At 31.7% G+C, this 24,355-nt stretch overlaps 3 protein-coding genes and 1 long non-coding RNA gene across 5 annotated transcripts; 3 read left to right on the forward strand and 1 right to left on the reverse strand.

Annotated features, from left to right (window-relative positions):
• Positions 1 to 250: 250 nt before the first annotated feature.
• LOC127258300 (DNA repair protein RAD4) lies at positions 251 to 7,775 on the forward strand. The gene is made up of 11 exons (XM_051285098.1): positions 251 to 699; positions 792 to 884; positions 1,683 to 1,775; positions 1,874 to 1,975; positions 2,666 to 2,715; positions 4,040 to 4,804; positions 5,390 to 5,702; positions 5,808 to 6,002; positions 6,094 to 6,240; positions 6,549 to 6,758; positions 6,996 to 7,775. The coding sequence occupies exons 1-11, from the start codon at positions 430 to 432 to the stop codon at positions 7,401 to 7,403; spliced, it is 2,646 nt and encodes an 881-aa protein (XP_051141055.1). The 5' UTR covers positions 251 to 429; the 3' UTR covers positions 7,404 to 7,775.
• Positions 7,776 to 9,820: 2,045 nt separating this feature from the next.
• LOC127257826 (HMG-Y-related protein A-like) lies at positions 9,821 to 11,202 on the reverse strand. The gene is made up of 2 exons (XM_051284304.1): positions 11,034 to 11,202; positions 9,821 to 10,568 (listed from the first exon to the last, which is right to left on the reverse strand). Exons 1-2 carry the CDS (start codon positions 11,082 to 11,084, stop codon positions 10,146 to 10,148), a joined length of 474 nt encoding a protein of 157 aa, XP_051140261.1. The 5' UTR covers positions 11,085 to 11,202; the 3' UTR covers positions 9,821 to 10,145.
• Positions 11,203 to 13,436: 2,234 nt separating this feature from the next.
• On the forward strand, positions 13,437 to 16,224 carry LOC127258374 (uncharacterized). Of its 2 annotated transcripts, XM_051285188.1 has the most exons (7): positions 13,437 to 13,579; positions 13,713 to 14,007; positions 14,137 to 14,282; positions 14,459 to 14,525; positions 15,649 to 15,737; positions 15,897 to 15,916; positions 15,997 to 16,224. In XM_051285188.1, the coding sequence occupies exons 2-7, from the start codon at positions 13,974 to 13,976 to the stop codon at positions 16,100 to 16,102; spliced, it is 462 nt and encodes a 153-aa protein (XP_051141145.1). In that variant the 5' UTR covers positions 13,437 to 13,579; positions 13,713 to 13,973; the 3' UTR covers positions 16,103 to 16,224. The 2 variants fall into 2 exon arrangements, 1 of the variants encoding a protein (XP_051141145.1); XR_007840297.1 differs by lacking the exons at positions 15,649 to 15,737; positions 15,897 to 15,916; positions 15,997 to 16,224 and adding an exon at positions 14,663 to 15,163 and having other exon boundaries at positions 13,713 to 14,282.
• Positions 16,225 to 17,427: 1,203 nt separating this feature from the next.
• LOC127258375 (uncharacterized) lies at positions 17,428 to 18,500 on the forward strand. The gene is made up of 3 exons (XR_007840298.1): positions 17,428 to 17,514; positions 17,636 to 17,694; positions 17,802 to 18,500. It is a non-coding gene; the product is annotated as an uncharacterized LOC127258375 (long non-coding RNA).
• The last annotated feature ends 5,855 nt before the right edge of the window (positions 18,501 to 24,355 follow it).

Here is a 24,355-nt window from a genome sequence, read left to right on the forward strand (position 1 = left end):
TAAACAATAATAATATAAGTATAAAAATAATAATTATATTATATAAATGTTATAAAATTGTAAGGGAATGAAACTATAATAAAAAATAAAAAAATAATTTAAATATTAAATGTGAATATGATATATACGAGAGACAAGAATAAAATTAAATAAGAAGTTTATTTAGTTATGATTTAAATTTAATCTATAATAAAGTATTAAGAATGCTTGTCAAGGGCCTAAAACCTTTTTTTTTTTCTAAAAGAAAAAGGAAAAACTCTTCTTTCAGTTAATTAGGGTTCTTTTCTTGATTACATGCTGATGCCGAATGAGTCGGCACTGTTTCGTTCGTCTTTTCTTGTCTTGGGCGAAATGGGATACAGGAGAAGATTGGCCCTCTTTTAACTTTATTTTGTTGCGTGTTTCAGAGAATTCTGCTGACAATTTTCGATGGAGAGAGGATCAAAAGTCGTCAATAAAAAATATTTTGTGGATACATCTAGAGAAAATGATTCATCGCCTCCTAACAACGCTTCTGATGCAGAAGCAACGAGTCGCGATGACAATGACTACGAGTTTGATGATTCTGAATGGGAAGTTGGATTCATTCCTACATTGTCTTCCACAAAAGATTTTATAAATGGGGTTTCTGTTGAGTTTGATATTTCGCATGGATCGGCTAAGAAGAAGCAGTCTCGGAGAGCTACTGCTGAAGAGAAGGTAAAATTGGAAGATGGATCGAGTAGTTTTAAGATTGTCTTTCTGATTTGGATTGTGTTCATCTTGCAATCCAATAAATTGTTTTGTGCCAGGAAGTTGCTGAACTTTTGCACAAGGCTCATTTGCTTTGCTTACTAGGGAGGGGACGGTTGATCGATGGGGCTTGTAATGATCCTCTCATTCAGGTAGATGCTTCACTTTGTCTATGCAACTTTTTGACACTGCAACCAGATGAAGAATAAGAGAGTTAGAGGATTTGGTGTTAACTATAACTTGTAAGTATGATTAGCTTGGGAATGTGAAGATGGGAGGGTCAAAGAAAAATTCCTGTAAACTGCAATTCGGGTTCTACTTTCTCCATTTGAGAGTTTCTTATTGTCTCTGCTTATTTCTTTTTCCACCGCTGCTCATTGTTGGAATCTTTTTGATCATGAATTTATCTTTCATTTCATGTCAATCTTTGCTTACAAATTAGATTCAATTATTCATTAGTTAGCGTTAACGTAATTTTTATTATCCATACTGTTTATAGTGGGCAAACATTTACAAGGTGGAAGTATATTCATTAGTTTGTTCATTTTCTTACTGATATGATGTTTTTGTTTGGTTGATCTCCAAGAAAATATAAGATGATCAGTCAAACTAAAAAACTTAAACCAATGATTGAGTTTTTGAGTAGGTTTGTTTATGTTAGTTCCATTGTTATAGAAACAGTCTGAATGTTGTAACTTCTAGTCATTTTTTTTCGCCCTCTTTCAGGGTGAAAATAATGTAATTTTGGTATTTTATAACTATTTTCTAACATATGTTGCTTTAGGAGGATCATGAAATGTTCTCCTATGTGGGATTTGATACAGTTCGGTACCAAACCCCTGGGGTTATTCCCTTGCATGGTTTCCTTGTTTATTGCTTTGTTTCTTACACTTGTGTTGGATAGAAGCATCGTAAAGTTCTTCTTAACAGTGTTACCTTAATCATGGTAGGCTTCTCTAGTTTCTCTTGTTCCATCGCACTTGCTGAAGATAACAGAAACCTCAAAACTTACTGCTAGTGATCTGTTCCCCCTCGTCAGTTGGGTATGGCGTATTTTACTAGGCTTTTGTTTTTATTATCAATATTTGGGATGATGTAGTTTTTATTTTGAATTTTCTGGTCATTTTCTTCTTGTCATCAGTTTCACCAAAATTTTCATGTTGGAAGTCCATCCATAGAGGAGAAACCTTGTCATCTAGCTTTGGCTTCTGCTTTGGAAACACAACAGGGGACACCAGAAGAGGTACAATTTTTCTTTAATAAGTTATAATTTAAAAAATGAATAAATGTCGATCCTTCTTACAAGAAATTCATGGCTTTTATATTAATAATATGTCAGTAGTGATTGTGTTTTAGAATGGAACAAATACCAATTTTACGGTGAATGAAAGGGGCTCATGAGGTACTAAATAGGTATAAAATAAAAGTTATGTGGGGTTCCCGATTACATCAAGTCTGAATGTGGATATTTCTTATTAATTGTCTTCTTCCATTTTTTACTTAGGGTGTGTTTGTTTGGGGGATTCTCCCCCAAATACACTATTCATCCCATTTTTTTTCCCCAAAAAACATCAAATCAAACATCTATTTTTCATTTTTTATATTATACTAAAAATCAATTTTACATTCAAAACATCATATCAACACCTATTTATATCACATCATACAACTATTCAAATTCAAAAATTTTACTATTCAAATCCCAACTCAAAAATTGATTGTGAAGATGAGGTCAGTATACTTTACTTTGATTATTATGAACTGTTTAGCAAGTTGTTATCATGTTGTTTTGCTTTTGCGGCATTTAAGTTGCTCTATATCAGTTTATATGAACCTAATATGGAAATAATTACGTTTTCAGCGTATAAAGCAATAATGTCATACAAAATATGATATGTACGCTTCTGAGGACTTGTGATTACTTTTCTTGCAGATTACAGCACTATCGGTTGCACTGTTCCGGGCTCTGAATCTAACTGTTCGGTAATACACAAATTAATGTGGTTGATATCTGTGGGCCCCTACCTGTTAATGTAATTTGATCTGTGTTTTTCTAGCGCACAAGAGATTCATGATTGCATTACTAAATTATCTTCTTGAGTGGAAGAGGGTTGCTTTTCCTATCTGATATCAGCCTTATGGATTTTTTAAATATTTTTACATATACAGAACATGATATATATATATATATGAATGTAGATATTTCAGCTAGAAAATTATTAATTGGAGTTAAACTATATTAAACCTTTTGATCAACATTGTTTACGTCTTCAGAGGAGGATTGTTCTCATATATTGATGTATACTCTAGAAATCTGTTTACCTAGTTTTAGCTGGGGAAGATAAGCTTTCATATTTGGAGAGGCTCAAGGGTGATATATTTCAACTACAAATTTGTAGATTAGAATGACTTGTGCTGTATTTTGTTTATTTTATTTATTCTCTCTCTCTCTTTTTTGTGTGTGTAGCGTGTATGGGTTGGCTGGAGGAATTATATAAAACTTCAGCGAATTACAACCGAAGGAACGTAGGATAGCTTAACATAGAGAAAACCATATAGGACTAGATCTAGGGCATAATAGGCTTGAAAAACAGAAAAATAGGACTGTAAGTGTTATCTTCAAGTGTGTCTAATCCCCCTAAAGACAAGGGGTGGTGAAATTGGACTTATTTTCAACTAATGCTACATTGGCAGAGAAAATTTTCTTGTGAGTGATAACATTTGTAATTCTTTCGAGTAAATGAGTACCCACGAATACATTTAGGAGCACAAGAATGCAACTTCTCACAGTTATAACTAATTAATTATGAATATGAACAATATACATCTGAAAACCCAAGGAAAGAGATTAAAGGAAGACCAAATATTGGGATGGAATGTGGATAGGGTCTCTAGGGGACTTTGAATCCTCAATAGCCAGGAAGGAATTCTGTTTATATCATAAGTAGTTGATGTGGGAACAGCTTCTCCCTAATATTCTTTTGACACCTTTAATCAAACAGGAAGGTCTTATGCCATTTCCTATTATTTCCCCTTGTGATATTAGTATTATGATAATATATGATTCTTGCTTGTGATCTTTCCTTCTCAATTATTTATTTGAATTTATTATTGATACTTCCTGAAGGATTACTTGCCTAATTTACTGACTTGTTTGATTGTTTGACCTATGACACTAGATTTTGGTGAACTTCAGTACTTTGAGTTGTTGTTTGAGCTTTTGTTATAAATACTTTTAAGAGATAAGACATATTCCTAGATGAAATGGAGCCCTGCTATACAACCTAAATAAATCTTTTGGTTTCAGATTTGTTTCCATTCTGGATGTGGTCTCCTTGAAGCCTGGTGGTGACAAATCTGAATACTTAATGGAAGTTGTAAGCAAGAAGGGGAAGGGAATATTTAGCTCGTCAACGTTGATGGTTTCTGAAGCAAGCTGTTCTTCTGCGAACTTGGCGAACTCATTACCAAATGTTGAGAATGAGAGCAGTCAGACTACTGAAGGAGGTGCTAGCCATAGCAAGGCTGAGAAACTAAACAAGCTTAGTTTCCAATCCCAAGATGCTCTTGCTGCTGAGAAAATGAAAGATGTAACATCAGATGTTTTGGTTTCTGAGACCCCCATTGATAATTCTGAATCGGGCCCTGTAAAATCAGAGGGATTGAAGAGGAAAGGAGATCTTGAATTTGAGATGCAGATGGAAATGGCCCTTGCTGCTACAGCAATTGAGAGTTCCAAAACTACCATGGCATCAAATGTTTCAGAATCTCCCAGCACTTCTTCAGTTCTCTTTCCACCTTCTAAAAAGATGAAGATCATTAAAAAAGAAGAATCTCAGAACTTGAATGGAATATCGACAGCCATTGGATCAAAAAAGGTGGGAGCCCCATTATATTGGGCAGAGGTCTTTTGCAATGGAGAAAATTTGACTGGTAGGTGGGTGCATGTTGATTCTGTCAATGCAATAATAGATGGAGAGCATAAATTAGAAGCTGCTGCAGCTGCATGCAGAAAATCTTTGAGATATGTGGTTGCTTTTGCCGGACAAGGAGCTAAAGATGTGACACGCAGGTTTGTTTCATGCTTTTTAGTTGGATATGTTATTGAGATAATTGAGACTTAATATGCATATGAAATTATAATTATAGCACCTCTCTAAAATTCAAGCGAATCAGCATAGCATCCCAACAAGAGAAACCAATTTATCTCTCATCTACTAGTCAGGCCAAAATGTCATTGCCCAGTTATTCTGCAGACTTATTTTCCTTAATAACTGTTCCATTTATATGTGTAATTTTCTTTATCTTCTGAAAATGTGCACATGTTGGGTGGTCCATCTGATGCAAGCATACTCTCATGTGGAAAGATACTGTAAACTACGATGAAGGAGGACAAAAAAATTGATAGCATTTGGATGACTTAGAGTAGCCATCGAAGTTTACTAGCATTATCTTTGCTGAACATTTTATGAGCTTGCCAATGCCAAATTTTATTCCCATGTCAAAAAAATAATAAATTAAAGTAATTGTTTTAGTAGCTGCTGCTATACCAGATCCCTCATCTGATTTGTGTTCAAATATGGATCTGGGACATACTGAAAGTAATTGGAGTGTGTACTGCTGCAATAATTTTACTTAAGTAGAAACTTGATTTTAGGTATTGTACGAAATGGCACAAGGTAGCAGCACAACGAGTCAATTCAACCTGGTGGGATGCAGTTTTGGCACCATTAAGGGAGTTAGAGTTAGCAGCAACCAGTGGTTATGTTGATTCGGAATGCAAGCCTTTAGGCCAAGAGAATCATGAAGTATCCCTTGATAAGAACTCAAATAGAATATCTGAAGAGTGTCCTGACGAAAAAGCAGCAGTGCCTTCTTTGAGGAACTCTGTTGCTTCTACCAGGAGCGTCCTCGAGGATGTGGAATTAGAAACTAGAGCACTGACAGAGCCCCTTCCAACCAATCAACAAGTATAAATTTGAGCTGTTCGCATTCAAATTTGATCTTGTTTCATGTAATTGGTTACTGTTTCATCTGCAGTGATTAGAACTGACATAATTTTCTAAAATTGTCAGGCCTATCGAAATCATCACTTGTACGTTATTGAAAGATGGCTCAAGAAGTATGAAGTTCTGTACCCCAAGGGACCAGTCTTAGGCTTTTGTTCTGGCCACCCTGTCTATCCTCGTACTTGTGTCCAACTACTTCATACGAAGGAAAGGTGGTTGCGTGAGGGGAAGCAAGTGAAAGCCGGTGAAGTTCCTGTGAAGGTCTGTTTCTTGTTAGAATCTCAGATTGTATATTGTCACTTTAATTTGCACTCTAAATAATGTATATGGCTGCATATTCTGTTTCATTAAGATTTTGAAGCGGTCCCTTAAGAGGAGGAAAGAAGATGCTGAGGATGATAGTGAGCATGTTGATGAACAGGGCACTACAGTTCTATATGGAAAATGGCAAACAGAACCACTGTGCCTTCCTCAAGCTGTTAATGGGATTGTGCCTAAGGTAGTCTTGTTTTGTGTTCTGCAGTTACGCATAATGCGGATAGTTATATAGCATACACATATATGTTTCAATGGAAATCGAGTTGACGTGCTTTATTTCAAATGGATATATTGTGCTGAAACATCTTTAACCTTGCCCATCTGTTTCTTCCAAGATATATTTAACCCATTAATCTTCATCGAATCCTAAGCTCGTCGTATTGAGGATGCTTCCTGCTGTTACATCTATTTATATATTTAATTGTCTGTCAGTTTTTATCTCTTGCATCTGTATTTGGCTATTGATAATTGCTGGGTTTAAATTTCGAGAATGAACGTGGTCAAGTGGATGTGTGGTCCGAGAAGTGCCTCCCACCAGGCACTGCTCATTTGCCATTCCCAAGGATCGCACTAGTTGCGAAAAGGCTGGAGGTTGATTACGCCCCTGCTATGGTTGGGTTTGAGTCCAGAAATGACCGGTCTGTCCCTATATATAATGGTATAGTGGTGTGTACCGAGTTTAAGGATGCTATCCTAGAGGTAAGTTGCTTGAACCCTCGCCTCATTTAAATTCATCTTCATGGCTATTGCTATTATTGAAGTAGAAAGATGTCTTTGTGTATGTCCTAAAGAAATCGATGCAAATATATGCCTTCAATCCACACTGCTCGACTCAGCTAGATTAGTCTGGTGTCTTTGTTTGAAAATTCTAGATGACTAAATGATGTTGCTTTCAGTGTTTATCTATTGATTTTGATGGAATGATCGATCTGTCAGGCGTATTTAGAAGAAGAGGAAAAACGAGCAGCTGAAGACAAAAGGAGAAACGAAGTGCAAGCACTGTCACGGTGGTATCAACTTCTCTCTTCCATCATCACTCGCCAAAGATTAAACCATTCATACGGAGATGGGGCGTTGTCAGAATCCTCCATGGAAGCCCCCAAAACCGATAAAAATAGCTCCATGTCAGTAGCCATGCCTCCCCCGAGTAGAAAGGCATCTGCAGGATCTCAAAAGACGAAAACTCCAGACAAGCACAGTGCCCCTCCGCCAATCCCGGCAGAAGACCACCAACATGAGTTCATTTTGGAAGAAATGGTCTCTGAAGAAGTAGAAGAAGAAGAAGGTCGGACTCTAATAAAGCGATGCCATTGTGGGTTTTCGATACAGTTTGAGGAATTGTAGAGCCGGGCATTACAAATCACTCAGCAGTCTATGAGCCCACCGGTGTTAAGATTCCATCACCTCAGCTGTATTTTTGCCACGGTCGTGTTGGCTATTGGCGCCGCCCTCGACTCCAACTCCGACTCTACTTGAGAATTTCAAGTATTTTGTGGAAATTCAAACGGGGTGTATATATATGTAACATATGCATGTATGTGTGAAGTTGTAATCCTAGTTTGTTTTAGCACAATGTCAGAATGACTGTAGAGATGATTTTACTCAGTTTTTGGCAGTTGGTTTCAATTACAAGTTTATGATTTTTAGCACCATTCATATCATTTTTGGCAACATTCTGTATCTAAATACAATCCTACATTTGCCTTTAAATATTTTGTTACTCTCTCGGATTCCTGATAATATATCTGTGTTATTATAAATAGGTAAAATATAATCAGTAAGTAAGTGATTAAAATGAGTATTAGAAAAAATAATTATTAATTAAAATTTTGTATATCAAAAAATTTATAGTACAAATTCTTTTGTACCGATATCATATTTATTCTTTAACATACTCTATTGAACACTTATATATACTAAACATTGATATATATTGATATCCTGATATATAATGAATTTTGGTATAGTAAACTGTATATTGAAAATATGATTTTTTCCATATCTTTTCAATCTAATATAATGGTATGTACATATTTTAGATATTTTTGCCCACTCCTATTCTCCGTACTATCAATTAACCGCATTTTCTAGTGTGGTTTTTTTTTTGTCGTACATAGTTTGCATAATATTAAATTTTGACATAAGGTTTACCCTGGTGCGCACTTTCGGGTTGCAACTGCGAATTCTCATGTCATCAAAAATAAAAAAATAAAAAAAAAACCGTATTTTCTAATAAATTTTCCAAAATACTCCCCCGTTCCGCCACAGATGATCCATTTTTGTTTTTTGTACGCTCCCAGAAAAGATGACATTTTTCCATTTTTGATAACTTTATCAATTTTAAATATATTTGACAAATACAAATCAATTTAATTAAACTTTTAACATCTCTCAATTCAATTTTTCCACTCAAAACTCTTTTATTTCTATCTCTCTCCTCAATTAACATATTTTTTTTTTTATCTATATTTAAAACTTTTCATTTTTTTATAGAACTAATTTATGGTAATAATAAATAAATAAAAATATTTTTTATTTATTTGTATTATATAAAATTTTATTATCTACAAAATGATATCTTGCATATATATATATTTTTTAATATAATCTTAAATTTTTTTAAAAATACCAATAATATTAATAAACAAATATCATAATTTATTATTAATAACTTACTAATTTGCACTATCTTAAAAAAAAACCGTATCCCTAATAAAAGGATTCAATCCCTGACGAGACTAAGTGAGTATATCCTTGTAGATTTTACTTTACATCAAAATAATTAACTACAATGCCCACCGTATAAGCATAATTTAATTTTACAGTGGGAGGTAATCCATTGTAAGAGCATACATATTTCTTCTACCAATATTACACCATTGTTATATGCATGACAAAATATATTTGGTTGTACTTTATGAATGATCTGTTGATTTATTATTTTTTTTAATAGTATTTTGATGTGAAATTTTATAAAAATATATATTTTTTTATTGAAAAATATTATGATTGAATAGTATTAATTTATATTTAAAATGAAAAAAAAAACCCAATAATGTAATGGATGGTGAATAGAATTTGGTAAAAGAAAGAAGAAAACACAATTGGTGTGTTGAACCTAACCAACAACAATGGAAAAGCTCTCACTCTCACTCTCATCTCATTTCATGCATGTATCAACAAAATACAAAATACAATACACAATACAATACATACATACATACTATCTCACTTGTAACCAACCATCCTAATCCTAATCCTAATCGCAATCGAATATCTATCCATCGTAGTACTTCCTCAAGATTCGATTCGATTCCATTCCATTGTGGGCCTAAAATATAAGTACATATCAAGAACATCATTCATTATTGTTGATGATGCAACGAAGGTGACTCTACTCGAAGTCGGTCCCAACACACAGTCGTCGAGACCAAGGAAACAACCACCACACAAACACAATGCTATTGCTATTGCTATTGCTAGCTGCAATCATGTTTAACATCTCTCTCGCACGTGCACAATCTCATCTCATCTCATCACATCACATATCCTTAATTTAGTGACAACCAGTATCTATCTATCTATCTATCTATCCATCTAGCCAAGCTAGGACATTAAAACCAATTCTCCAAACCGGTAATAATTCCTTGCGCTAACTGGACCATGTAGAATGGACCACTTAATGGCCAACACGTTTGAATTTGATCCCACAAAGCAATAGTTGCCATACAAATAAATGCATGCAAGAAAACACCATATCAAACCTCATTTAACCTAAAAAAGAAAAATAAAATACTACACCTCAGGAAAGAGCCTTGAGAGCAAAACCCACAACTTAAGAGCTCACTAAACAACAATGTGTACTTCCCAAATTTAATTACATCAGACAAACAAACAAACACACTAAAGATCTAAGAATCCAAATTTGAAACCACCTAAAGAAAATTAAAACACACAAACATGACATCATCACAATCAGAATCATCTCTAAAGAGTTGAATGAAAGAGAGCATCAATACACACACACATATATATGTATGTATGTAAGTATATAAGCGCACACACACACACATACCCCTCCCTCTATCACGCCTCGACTCCGTTCTGCAGCGGCTGCACGCTCACCTTCCTCGGCCGCCCCCTCGGCCGCCCGCTCTTGGACAAGCTCGGCGCCGGCTTAACCTTCTTGGGGGCGGGCTCCGAATTGGGGTCCTTCCTCGGCCTCCCACGGGGACGGGGAGCGGGTGGGATGGCCCCCGGGGGGAGGGGGTCCTTGGGCTTGGGGGGTCGGCCGCGGCCGCGCTTGAGGGGGGCCTCCGGGCCGGGCTTGAGGTAGTTGTTCTTGATGAAGAGAAGGTCGCCGGAGTCCTTCATTCGGACGAGGTGGTGCGACAGCAGATCGGCGTGGCCGGCGGGCATTTCGCCGTATTTGGACTCCATGAATTTGGAGATGGAGGACTTGTTGGCACCCTCGGCTTGCTTCAGTGCATCCAGAGCTTCCATTATCATCTGCAAAACGGCGTCGTTTCGATGAGTTAGTTAGTTAGGGATATATAAACTTGCAGGTGGTTTTGAGTAGCGAGTTGGGGTAAAGATCCAATTTTTTTTTGAAAAGATTTTTGTGCTTCAGATAGGGTTCGGTTTGATGCAGAGGTAATTTAGAGTGGAATTAGTTAACAAAGAACCAGATGGCTATAAAATATTGAAAAATAAAAATAATAGGGTTTCGTTTCAGCAACCACTCAAAATCTAAAATTTCATACACAAATCGCGTGCTTACAAATTCGTTTCAAGAAATTCATGAATTTTTTTAAAACTAAAAAAAAAAAAAAAAGGTTCGGTTGAAGCAAAGAACTTACAGTACGGAAATGAGGGTTCAGCTTGCACCAGATATTGAAAATTTTGAAATAATGTTTTTAAAAAAAACACAAAAAAAAGGGAGGAGAAGAAATCAAGAGAGCTTGGCAATCAGACCTGTGGGTAAGGAGGAAGAGAAGGAGGCTTGTTGAGTTCTTCGGTCGCCATGGAAACTGGCAGTGGTCGAGCTGTGGGAGGTTAGAGCGAGAGAGAGCAGAAAGGGAAAAGAGGAGCTTTGGAAGAGAGAGAAAGAACAGTGAGTGGTGAGGGGTCAGATTAACATGACACATTAAAAAGCATACTAATAATAATATTAATAATAATAATAATAAATATCTGTTTCAATTTAAATTCACTTCACTTTCGGACAAGGAGAGGACAAAACTGAACTTCAGCATTTATATATCTATTTTTGAATTATTTGATAATTTGAATTTGAACTTTACTTTCCAACTTGATTGTTTTTATTTATTTATTTTTGAATGAAAAAAAGAATTTATGTTGCTTGAATATTACTCCCTTTCGTCCAGTATTTACTGTATTTATATTTGTATTTTGGTGTTTTAAAATTTTTAATTTTTTAATTTTAATTATATTAATAAATTATCTTAATTTTAATTTAAAATTATTTTTACTAATATATTATTAATTATTTACTAATTATATTTTTTTATAAATACTCGTACTTACGGCAAAAGAAACATCGTATCCGAAGTAGAGAGTACTTTTTTTTTTTTTCTCAAAGTGATAATATCATAATTGTAGATATAATAATTTAAAATACAATATTATTGCCTGCATATAAATACTACCGTATTTGAAATCATATTATATCGGCAAAATTAATCCGGCTGCCATGGCATGGATGCTACACAATAATAGTGGAGGCCCCACTCAATGAGTAGACCCAATTATAATATACTCCATTATATATTTTAAATTATATTATATTAATAGTATAAATATTTTTTATTTAATATTTTAGAAACATTATTTTTTACACATTAATTCCATTCATTTCGATTCAAAAATATATTGTCCATTTTAAAAATTTATATTTACCTTACTTGATATTAAAAATATCATTATACTATTTGTATAAATTTTATATAAATATTATTATATTTGTATTATAATACATTAATATAAATATTTTTGTTATTTTTACTTGATTTATACTAAATATAATAATTAATATTTAAATATCTAACGCATAAAATAAATATAAACTTTTAACAAAGAGGTATATTTGTTTTTTATAGTAAATTTAAAAATAATAACATTAATTATTAAAAATATATAAGATAATATTGATATTTTTATTTTAAAAAAAATTAAAAATAAAATGAGCACATTAAATTAGAAATATTTTATTTTCATTATTCATTTTGTCTCACTTTATTTGCTCACTAATTTTATTTTTGTCTTTGACACTTTACTTGTATTTTTTTTTTAAAAAAAGAATGATTTTAATTTTACTTATATTTAAATTTCATAGTCAATTATTTTATTAAATCTCAATTAAATTAATTATTTATATTAAAATTAATTTATAATTATTTTTACTAATATATTTCAAAAATTTTCATAATCATATCATACTTAATTTTTTATATATACAATAAAACGGACAAACAAAATGAAACAAAAAAAATAAAATTTATTAGAACTCTGTAAGTAAATGTAATTTATAAATCAAACACATCCATTTTAAATATATAAATTTTAATTAATATTATATTAACATCATTCTTAATAAAATATATTTGTCAATAAAAATATATAAATTTCAACATAAAATATTTAAAAGATTATTATAATAATATTAATTTATAATAGTAACTAGCGACAGAAATTATTGAAAATTTTCAAATATTAAAAAAATAAAAAGTATTTTAAAAAGTTAAATTTTAATAAAAATAAAATTAATATATATTATTTTGTAAAAATGTATTTTTTTTATATAATATAAAAAATATATGCTATTAATATAATATAATTTAAATAAACAAAAAAGTATATAATTAAATAAAATATTGATTGAGCTTAATTTTATAGAGTTTGTGTGCTCATTAAATTTTTTAGACATGATTTTAATATATACCCCTACTTTATAAGACTAAATAAACAAATTCTAGATAAAAATTAATTAAATATTAATTATTTTTTGATTTGTAAAATATTAATAAATTATAGAAAATTATATATGATAAGTGATTAATGGAAGATATACTTACCTAATTTAAAATAACCGTTAATGTTTATAAAGTATTAATAAAATTATAAGAAGATTATATATGGTAAGCGGTCGATAATGAAAAATATTCTTGCCTTAGTTTAAAATAACGATTACTTGCCTTAGTTTAATTTTTTTTTTAATAATAATAATAATAAAATAACGATTACTTTGGCTAATCTGACCGTTATCCATGCTGTATTATTCTGTATTTAATCTTGCCCGTCACTCGAACCACATTCAAAAATAATTTCTTCCAAAAATTAGAGTGAGAGAGGGGGAGAGCAGAGAGAGAGAGAGAGAGAGAGAGAGAGATCGGAGCCATGGCCGCCGTTTCGTCCCCTGACCGGAAGGAAGGCCGTCGTGTCGCGTGGAAGGATTGTCTTCTGGAAGTGGTTCCATTTTAACTCAGAGATTCATAAGTTAGGTTTGTTTGCTGCTGCTCTTCTATTTGAAACAAATGAATAAGACTCTGGTCATTATATTGTTCGATTCTGTGTGGTCATCCTTTTCTTTTTCTTATGGTAAGTAAACTTGCGTTTGTTTTTTCTTTGATTTAGGAGGCCTGCCCCGCCCTTCTTGGAGCTCCTATGCTATGGCACTGCACTGTCTGGAGACAGAGGGGAGGGACGAGGAGGGTACGGTCAAAGTACACAGAAATCCCGGGACGTCCCCACCCGATACTGTAGGCCCTACTACACACCATCGACGATCCAAACCATATCTGGCTCTCAACTCCCAGAACTTTTCAACATGCGCCGGTGCTTTGGGGAGGGTCTTCCCCACGTGTCTCTTTATTATATTATTATAGCATTTTGTCCATGTTCTTCCCAAGCTTGTTCATCCTCCAATGTCGTAAGTACATACATCAGCTTGCTTATGTCCTTAAATTCTTACGTGTGTGTTTCTATCAATATATTATGATATGATTTCTCTACAATGTCTTCAATGTCCATGTATTGGGAGTTCTGGCGGAGGTTGCAGGACCTGGCCTTGATTTCCTCCTGCTTTACGACCTGCGAAGACATGATGATGATGAGGTATTGCGTTTTTTCTTCTTTGATTTAGGAGGTACCCTACACTGGCTGGCCCGGCTTCTTGGAGCTGCTTTGCTATGCTTGCACTTTTCGGTAAGTTTTAACGTTTCTGGAGTGGTTACCTCAGTTTAATTTCATAAAAACATGACAACTTCCATATAACCTAATGCCTTTTGATTGTTTCGGCAATGTTTAATGGATGTTTCTCCTTTTTTGGGGTTCAAAAGAAAACAATAACAGACTCTTATATAATTATGCTCCGCTCCCAGGTATCAATCCACTTTGTTTGGGCCATTTCAAACGGTGGAACTCGTAGAGTCTTTTATGAATTATCAGGTACATATCTGATTTATTTTTGCGCTTTTCAGTTGTATTATTAGTTTGACCTGTTGGAAGGTGTAACTTCTGAGTTGGTCCTGTGCTTTTACCTTTACAATCGTTGTCATTTCCACAACTGTTTTATGTTCTTACAGAATTTAAGAGAGTTGGTAATATTCTATGTTGCTGTAAGAGTATCCATGAACGTGTCCGGTGAATTGACTGATGCACACATCTGTTGCTTACGGACTTCCTCTTGCATTTTGTCATCATCCAAATGAAGAATGTCGTCTTTTTTATAGACATTGGTTTGGGTTGTTTGTCTTCCTTTTAAAATTGGCACATCAGCTTTAACCACCTATACGTTGAGCTTGAAACAAATGAATTTAGCTTCATTTGGATGTTATGCTTAGTGCAGCATTGAATGTAGTTGTTTTTTCATGAACCGGACATCTATTACCTGGTTGCAGGAAAACATAAGACGATGCGTCTGCATCTTTTATGATCCATCAAGATCCAACCAAGGTGTTCTAGCTTTGAGTGCATTGAAACTCTCTGATTCATTTATGAAACTTTACCCCAGTAACAACTTTACTGGAGAGATGTATCCATTTCTTTGCACATTCTCTTTACAATGACGGAAACTATAAAATTTATTGTCTTTGATGTCTTACAATACTAATACATGTAATTTCTTGTCTAATAATGGCTTGTTGCTCAGGTTGAGGGAGAAGAATCCCATGTAAACTCTTCATCTTTTTTTTTTTTGAAAAAAAAAATTATAATATTATTAAATTATCATCTCATAATGAACTTTGGAAGTTCTAGTTGATGGAAGAGTGATTCAGCATGCCTGCTCCTGGTGTTATTCATGTGATTGCGGGATTTAGTAGTTTTTCGATCGTAATAATATTCATAATAATAAAAAATGTGTCTGCATTTATATTGCTAAGGTTTCTTGTCCTGTTTCTACATTGAAAAATTAAGGTTTCAAGTTCTGCACTTATCAGTGCTGTTATTTATGAGTGAGGTGGAGGCTGATGCTCTTGGTATGATTCAATACTGTGCTCATTTTAATGTACTGATGTATATGAAAGTTTTAATTTCGTAATGTTATTGCATGATCGTGTGGTCATGAAAGACTGCACTTGTCAACCAGTCCATTTTTGGAGAGAAATGTGGAGTGTCTTATCTAATGCATGGATGACATGTCGATGTATCAACCGGAAGGTAAATATCCCTTTTCCCTCCCCATTTAGTACCTATCCCCTACAAGTTAAATATCCCGTTGCTGGTGTTTGTCTATATTTTGCTTTAAATGGGGGCTAAACTATCTTTGGTCATTTCAATGCCCTAACCTCTGCTGTGCTACCCCATATTCTTCCAAAGCTTGTTCATCCTCCAATGTCGTAAGTACATACATCAGCTTATGTCCTAAATTCTTCTATGTGTGTTCCCATGAATACATTATGATATAGTTTCTCTACAGTCCCTTCATTGCCCATCTATTGGGAGCTATGGCAGAGATTGCAGCACCCGGCCTTGATTTCCACCTCGGCACTGTACTTCCTGCTTTAGTAGCTGCAAAGCCATGATGATGATGAGGTATTGTGTTTTTCCTTCCTTGAGTTAGGAGGTACCCTTCACTGGCTGGCCCGCCCTTCTTGGCGCTGCTTTGCTATGCTGGCACTTTTCGGTAAGTTTTAACCTTTCTGTAGTGGTTACCTCTGTTTAATTTCATAAAAGCACGAGAACTTGTATATGATATTAGCAAGTAATCTGATGGATTGTGTTTTATTTGATTATTTTATATATATGTGATATCATATATATATAATTAGTCAGATATTTGATGTATGAATAAATTAATCTTTAGAATGTAAATCATTTAACTTACGAAATCATAATTCATACTGCTGTTAGAAATCACTATACTTTAAAGTTAAAGGGCATGCTGCATAGTCTTGATTTTTGTCCATACATTGAGGCGTGTTATGGCTTATCTAATTGGATATATTTTAATTTCTACATTTTTGGGGATCACTCCTGCTGATAGGTTATCTCCAACACTTTTACTGCTAATCATTTTTGGGGAGCTGTTGCAGATACAAAAATGCTCTAGGATGTGCATGGGTTGTTATTATTCTGTTACATGTTATGTTCTTGCAGAAATTCTGCGAGTTTCGTTAGGATGTTATGCTTAGTGCAGCATTGATTGAATATTATTGTTTGTTTTATGAACCTGACATATATTACCTTGTTGCAGGAAAACATAAGACATGCAGCCAAGGTGTTCTAGCTTTGATTGCATTGAAACTCACTGATTCATTTATGGAATTTTAAGGCAGTATGTATGCATTTCTGTCCACATTCTCTTCACAATGTGGAAACTAGAGATTGTATTGTCTTTGACGTAGTCTTACAATATTAATTCATATAATTTCTTGTCTAACAATGGCTTGTTGCTCAGGTTAAGGGAAAAGAATCGTCCATGGGTGGATATCTTTGAAGAGATCCTAGTAACTCTTCATCTGTCATTTTTTTTAAATATAATTATTATTAAATTATCATCTTAAAATGAACTTTGGAACTTCTAGTTGATGGGAGATTGATTCAGCATGCCTGCTCCTGGTGTTTTTCATGTAATTGCGGGATTTAGTATTTTTTCTATTGTAATAATATTCATAGTAATGAAAAAGTTCCTGCACTTTTATTGCTTAGGTTTCTTGTCCTGTTTATACATTGACAAATTAAGGTTTCAAATTCTGCACTTATCAGTGCTTTTATTTATGAGTGAGCTGGAGGCAGATATGCTCCTGTGCCACAGGTATAATTGAATACTGTGCTCCTTTTAATCTACTGATGTATATGAAAGTTTTAATTTCGTAATGTTATTGCATGGTAGTGTGGTCATGAAAGACTGCACTTGTCAACCAGTCCATTTTTGGAGAGAAATGTGGAGTGTCTTATCGAATGCTCGGATGACTTTTTGATGGAACAACAGAAGGTAAATATCCCTTTTTTCTTCTCATGTAGTTACCTCTACAAGGTAAATATTCTGTTGTTGGTTCCTGTGTCTATAGTGCTTCAAATGGGGGCTAAACTATCTTTGGTTATTTCAATGTTAGGACCTCTGCTGTGCAGTGCTACCCCATGTTCTTCCTAAGCTTGTTCATCCTCCAATGTCGTAAGTACAAACATCAGCTTATGTCCCAAATTCTTGTATGTGTGTTCCTATCAATATATTATCATATGATTTCTCTACAATGCCCCATGTATTGGGAGCTGTGGCAGAGGTGCTTGCAGGACCTGGCCTTGATTTCCACCTTGGCACTGTACTTGCTGCTTTCTTTACTAGCTGCAAAGGTATGATGATGATGAGGTATTATCTTTTTTCTTCTTAGACTTAGTGTAACTTATTTGAAGGTTTAACTTCTGAGTTGGTCCTTTCCTTCCCCCTTTACAATCATTGTCCTTTCCTATATTGTTTTATGCTGTTACATAGTTGGTTAATATGTTGCTGTAAGAGTATTCATACTTCCTTTTGCATTTTGTCATAATCTCGAATGAAGAATGTAGTCTTTTTTATATACAAATTGCTTTGGGTTGTTTGTCTTCCTTTTAAAATTGGCACAACAGCTTTAACCACCTATACGTTGAGCTTGAAACAGTTTAATTTAGCTTCATTAGGATTTTATGCTTAGTGCAGGATTTAATATATTTGTTTGTCTGATTTTCGTAGTTCTGTCTCTCTGTGTTTGTGGTGATCCGGATTTGCTTCAAGATATTTGTGCTATGATGTTTATTTTAACAGAAGCTTGCCTTTGTTACATAGAAACAGAAGCTTGCCTTTGTTTTTATAGATCAACATTGAACTGGTTTGAAGTGTATGCTTTATTACTCTTTGAATTCTTGAAAACCCTCTTTTTTGGAATGCTCTCATCTACTTTATTTTTGACTAGGATCCTTTAGGGTGGTTGGCTTACAAAGATGTTGAGGAATTACAGAGCCAATTTTGTCAGATATGACTATTCTTGTGATAGGACATTTGTTAATATTCAGTTGCTAGTTATTTATGATTTCGTGCTAGTTATTAGGTATTGGTATTAGTTACTAACTAACTGTTGGTTACTAGTCATTAGTATTACAAGTTACTATTTGTTAGTACAGTAATTAGTTTCTATTATTAGTATTAGTATTTAGTTATTAGTTCCTATTAGTAATAGTATTTAGAATGTAGTAGTGGTTAGTACCGGTTATTAGGTATTAGTATTAGTATTAGTTACTGGCTATTACTTATTATATTAGTCCTTACTAGTTATTAGTATTAATATATAGTTATTTTAGTAGTTATTTGTAGTAATTAATATATAGTTATTAGAGCTACTGATTTAGTAGTTATTTGTAAGTCTATAAATATATTTGTTATGCATATTCATATAGTTATTTGGGCATGCAACGCTTGTGGTGCCTTTTTGTATTGTAAGTTATGGTGCTTTGATTGTGTGTTGTGTTTATGTATGATATAGTGTGGTTGTTGATTGTGTGTTGTGTTTATGTATGATATAGTGTGGTTGTTGATTGTGTGTTGTATTTATGTATGATATAGTGTGGTTGTGGTGCCTTTCTGTATTATGTTGCTTGTATGGTTTATGCTTTTGTGTTGTGTTGTGTTTATGTATATTATTATAGTCTGGTGTTTTATTGTACAATGTTGTTTGTATTGCTTTGATGCATTGTTCACTATTTGATTTTTATAAATATTATATATTTGTGAATTAAATTGTATTTTTATAATATTAATAGTGATGTGTGTTGGAATTTCTTTGTGGGTTAATACACAATAATTTTTTTCTTAATTAGTCAACAATTTATTTTAATTAAAGATGAGAAAATATCACATTCATAAAATATTACAAATACCATATCAAAAATTAAAAAAAAAAAAAAACCAAAATTTTTGGTATAGTTTGATCTTTTTAGTTTGGTATCATTATTTAGTTTGATATTTTTGTTAATATAAAAAATTCTCTATATTCATATCAAATTATTATTTATGATTTTAATCTTTTGGTATGAAATGGTTTACGCCTTTGCTATACCAAATTATAATTATTAATTATAGTTTTGTATTGTTTTTCTAACATATATATATATATAATTTGAATGTTTAGTTGATTTGATACAAATAGGCGTTGATTTAGTTGTAATTTGAAATTGATTTGAAATTATATACTTGGAATTACTTAGACATTTGATATGATATATGCTATACTTGGATATTTTTGGTATACCGTATTGAACCATCTTTATTTTTAATTATATTTAATTAGAATAGACAAAAATGGGTAATTTCAAAATCCAATTCGTCAATTGATTTTTTTAATACTAAAAGTAATTTAATAATTTAAATTATATATTAGTGTGTTTGGTTGGGAGTTTGAATTTTGAATAGTATTTTTTTTATTTAATGCAAATGGTTTAAATAGGTATTGATTTGGTTGTAGTTTGAAATTGATTTGAAATGGTGTGTTGATTTAAGTTTTTGTTTAAATTTTATTTTGATTTGATATTTTATGATAAAAAATAATATATTTTTATTAAAAACGTATAAATTGAATACTGTTTATTTAGGTTTGAAATTGTAAAAGAACAAATTTTATGTTTTGAATTTAAATTAATCTTTAATTCAATATAAAAGACATAAACAATGAGAGTTTGATTTGTTATTTTTAAGGTATAAAATTAATGAATATTAAAAGAAAAACTACAAAAATCTAACCAAACACAAAACTTTTTAATTTAAATCTTAAATAATTACACCATTAATTTGTTATAAATAATTTTAAACTTATATTTATATTTATATTTTTAAAATTTTAGTGTTGTTACAAATAATTACACTAATAATTTGTCCAAATACAAAAATTATTTGTATCAAAATCGATTAATATCTATTTTATTCATAAAATATTTAAAAAGATAAAAATACAATAGTATATTATAAATATTATATCAACTAAACACAAAATAATTTAATACATAAATATATATATATATATATTTAAATAACCGCGCCTAAAAAAGTGGTGTAATTTGTCGGGACGGAGAAAGTATTAATTATATTTATAGCGTTATTTTGAATAGTGATGGATTTTGATCCAATCCAATTTTAAGATTTAGACCGGATCGACCTCGACCTTAAATAATTCGTACGAAATGAAATTCTACCATGCTCCAAATTTAATAATTGAACTCAATCTCAATTATATGAGTCGGCTTGAATAAAAAACTATTGTATCTAAACCTATTTCCATCTATATTCATTGAAAGTTTTAAATAATTTAGGTATAAAAAAGAGTGTTTGTTTAATGGTTAAACACGCTCTCTTCATCCCAATTTAATACCTTTATTCTTTTAAGTAGATTAAATAATAGTATATAATTGATTAGTGTAAGTGTGTTGTATACTTTTTAACATGTTTACATTTGAAAGTATAACAAAAATGGACATTATTTTTTATAGTTGAGATATTTTTGTGTTAAAGTATGAGTTTAAATATAACCGACTAATAATATTTTTAAATAGGATTGATGAAAATTATAAAATTATGAAAAAAAAAATAGTATCTTGCAGTACAAAGATAATGACATTTGTATAAAAAAATTATACAAATATAAGTATATTTTTAATTTTAAGTATGTAAAAACTAATATCTCAAAAATTAAATTTTAATAAAAATATAATTAATATATTTTATTTTGTAAAACATAATTTTTATGGAGTATAAGATATATTTATATATATACTATTAAAATATAATATAATTTAAGTAAATAAATAAATAAAAATCTACAAAAGTATTTGATTGAGCTGAATTTTAATGATTTTTTTTGTTTTTATTTTTTATATAAGACTAAAATCAATTAAATAGGGATTGAATGTGATCAACATAATTTGCAGCAAAGATTTGTTTACATTATTTTGATAGGATAAATATTGATAAAATTTTACAAAAAATTTATAATATGGTAAATAGTTATATACATGGTAAATTAAAAATAAAATATTAATAAAAAATAAAAAATAAGTGTTTGATTTGATATTTTTGAGGGAAAAAAAATGAGATGAATAGTATATTTAAAATCCAATTCCCAAACAAACACACATAAAATTTAAAAATATTATAATATGGTAAGTGGTTATATATATATATATGGTAAGTTAAAATCTAGAAAATATTAATAAAATGAACTTTTAACTTATATAATTTCCTCCTTTTGCACTCATTTTCACTCACAGTAGTAGGTATCATTTCATTGCAATTTCTGCTTACTCCTGCTTTTCATAGTTGGACGATTAAGATTTTGGATTCTTCCTTAAAAGTGATGAGAATATTGAATTGGGTGATTTCATTAATCATTTATGAAGTTGAGGGAAATCTAAATCTTGAATGTGTATTTTTAAATTTTTATTGGCAATTTCTTACTTTAACCCTATTATTTGCACGTTTTTTGTGTTCTTCTTTAGTTAATTGGGTGATTTCATAAACCATTTCTTAGAGTTGAGGGGATTTTAAACCTTAAACGTACTTTTTGAATCTTTTTTGGAAATTTTGTCTTCTCGTCATGTTACTTTTGTGATGCCATAGTTGAAAATGTGAGGTTTTTTGTTCTCTATAAGAATTGATGATGAGAATGGTGATGGATGATTCTACAAACCATTTATTAAGTCAAAAGAGAATCTAAACCTTTAAATGTGTATTTTTCAAATTTGTATTTTGTCCAAAATTGTTTTCAACTTTAGAATCCACATTTTACCATCATAAAATGGAATTGTGGCAATTTTCAAAACACGAATCCTTTTTTCAATTCCGTTTACTGCCCAACAATGTTTTCAAGTTCTCATGACCGAATTTTTTTATCAAATGATGAAGTTATTTTGCTACTTTTGTCTATTGTATTGCAATTGATAAAAAGTATCATGATTAGTGGTGATTAGGGGTAGGCACGGTTCGAATATTTGCAAATATGCAGGTATTTGATATCCAAACCGAACCGAACAAATACCCGAAACCGTGAACCGTATTTTAACCGAAAATATTTGCAAATAATTCGAACTGAACAGAAATAAAAAAATAATATATTAAAAAATAATTAAATCAAAATATTTGCAAATATTTCAAATATCCGAATCGAAACCGAAACCGAACCGAAACCGAATCGAATATAATTATTAATATAAAATTTAAAATATAAAAACATGAATATATAAATATATTCGGTTCGGTTAACCGAACCGAAAAAAATATTAAAAACTGAAACCGAACCGAACTGAGCAAATATCAAATATGCAGTATTTGTATTTGAACCGAATTTGCTCGATTAACCGCAAATTCGGTTCGATTCAGTTCGATTCAACGGTTCGACGGTTCGGTTCGATTTTTTTGTCCACCCCTAGTGGTGATAAATAAGTTTCTGCCGTGGTTAAGTTCCTTCTTGTTGGTGCCACTGACGTTCGTGTTATGTAATATTCCTTGATAGATTTCACTTCATATTCATATATTTTATCATGTTTACTTATGTTTCCTATTTGCTACATTTAGATAACAAGTTAGCAACTTGGTATTACACATACATATAAAGGAATTCTACGTATAGTCATTTATAATTCCTAAACAGTTACAGAATTTATGAGCTCATTCCAACAATCCGGACTACGCTTTGGATGTTACTATTTTTCTTTAGGCTTTAAAAAGAAAAAAAAAAATGAAAAATAGAAACTTATGACTTTTATATAATTATGCTCTCAGTTATGAATCCACTTTGTTTGAGTTATTTCGAACAATAGAATTGATTGGGACTTTTATGAATTACCGGATACATATCCGATGTAGTTTTGTGATTTCTAGTTGTACTATTAGTTTGATTTATTGGAAGATATAACTTCTTAGTTGGGTGATTGCTTATTAATGTTTAATTGCAACTGTCACCCCCACCGATGAAAAGTCAAAAGTTTTTGATATGTTAAAATTCTATAAGTTCATTTTAGTTGAGAGCTCTTCATTTCATTACAAATAGTTTTTTTACTTTCTTGCTTGTCACTCTATCTCGTTCCTTGGCCAATTTTTCAGCTATGATTTTGGTCTCGGTCTATATCTCATAAATCTTTTTATTTTTTTAGCTTCTGTTTTAAGTTTGTATTTTGTCCAAAGTTTTTTCAACTTAAGAATCCCTATCTTTTACCTTAATAAAATGATGTTGTGGCACTTTTCAAAACATGAATTCTTTTTTTCAATCTAGTTCCACTCCCCCGGTTACTCTTGTCATAGTTGAGCAATCAAAATTTTGAATTTTTCCTTAAAATTGATGAGAATGGTGAATTGGATGTTTCCGTAAGTTATTCCTGAAGTTTATTTCTGAAGTTGAGGGTAATTTAAACCTTTAATGTTCTTTTTCAAATCTTTATTGACTATTTCTTACTTTCACCATGTTATTTGCACATTATAGTTGAACAATTTTTTATATTCTCCCTTAATACTAACAGTGATAGTGAATTTGGTGATTTTATAAACTATTCGTTATAATGGACTGAAATTTAAACTTTAAATGTGTCTTTTCAAATCTTTTTTGACAAATTTTTCCTTTCCTCATGTTACACTTGTGATATCATAGTTGAAAATATAAAGTTTGGGGTTCTTCATTAGAATTGACGAGAATTGTGATAGGTGATTCCATAAACCATTCATGTGGAGGGAAATTTAACATTAAATGTGCTTTTTCAAATCTTCTTTGTTAATTTTTTTCTTACCTCATATTACACTTGTGGTGCCATAGTTAGAAAATGTG

This window comes from Andrographis paniculata, unplaced genomic scaffold, assembly GCF_009805555.1.
Source record: "Andrographis paniculata isolate CXL003 unplaced genomic scaffold, ASM980555v1 Contig59END, whole genome shotgun sequence".
Classification (NCBI taxonomy): Eukaryota; Viridiplantae; Streptophyta; class Magnoliopsida; order Lamiales; family Acanthaceae; genus Andrographis; species Andrographis paniculata.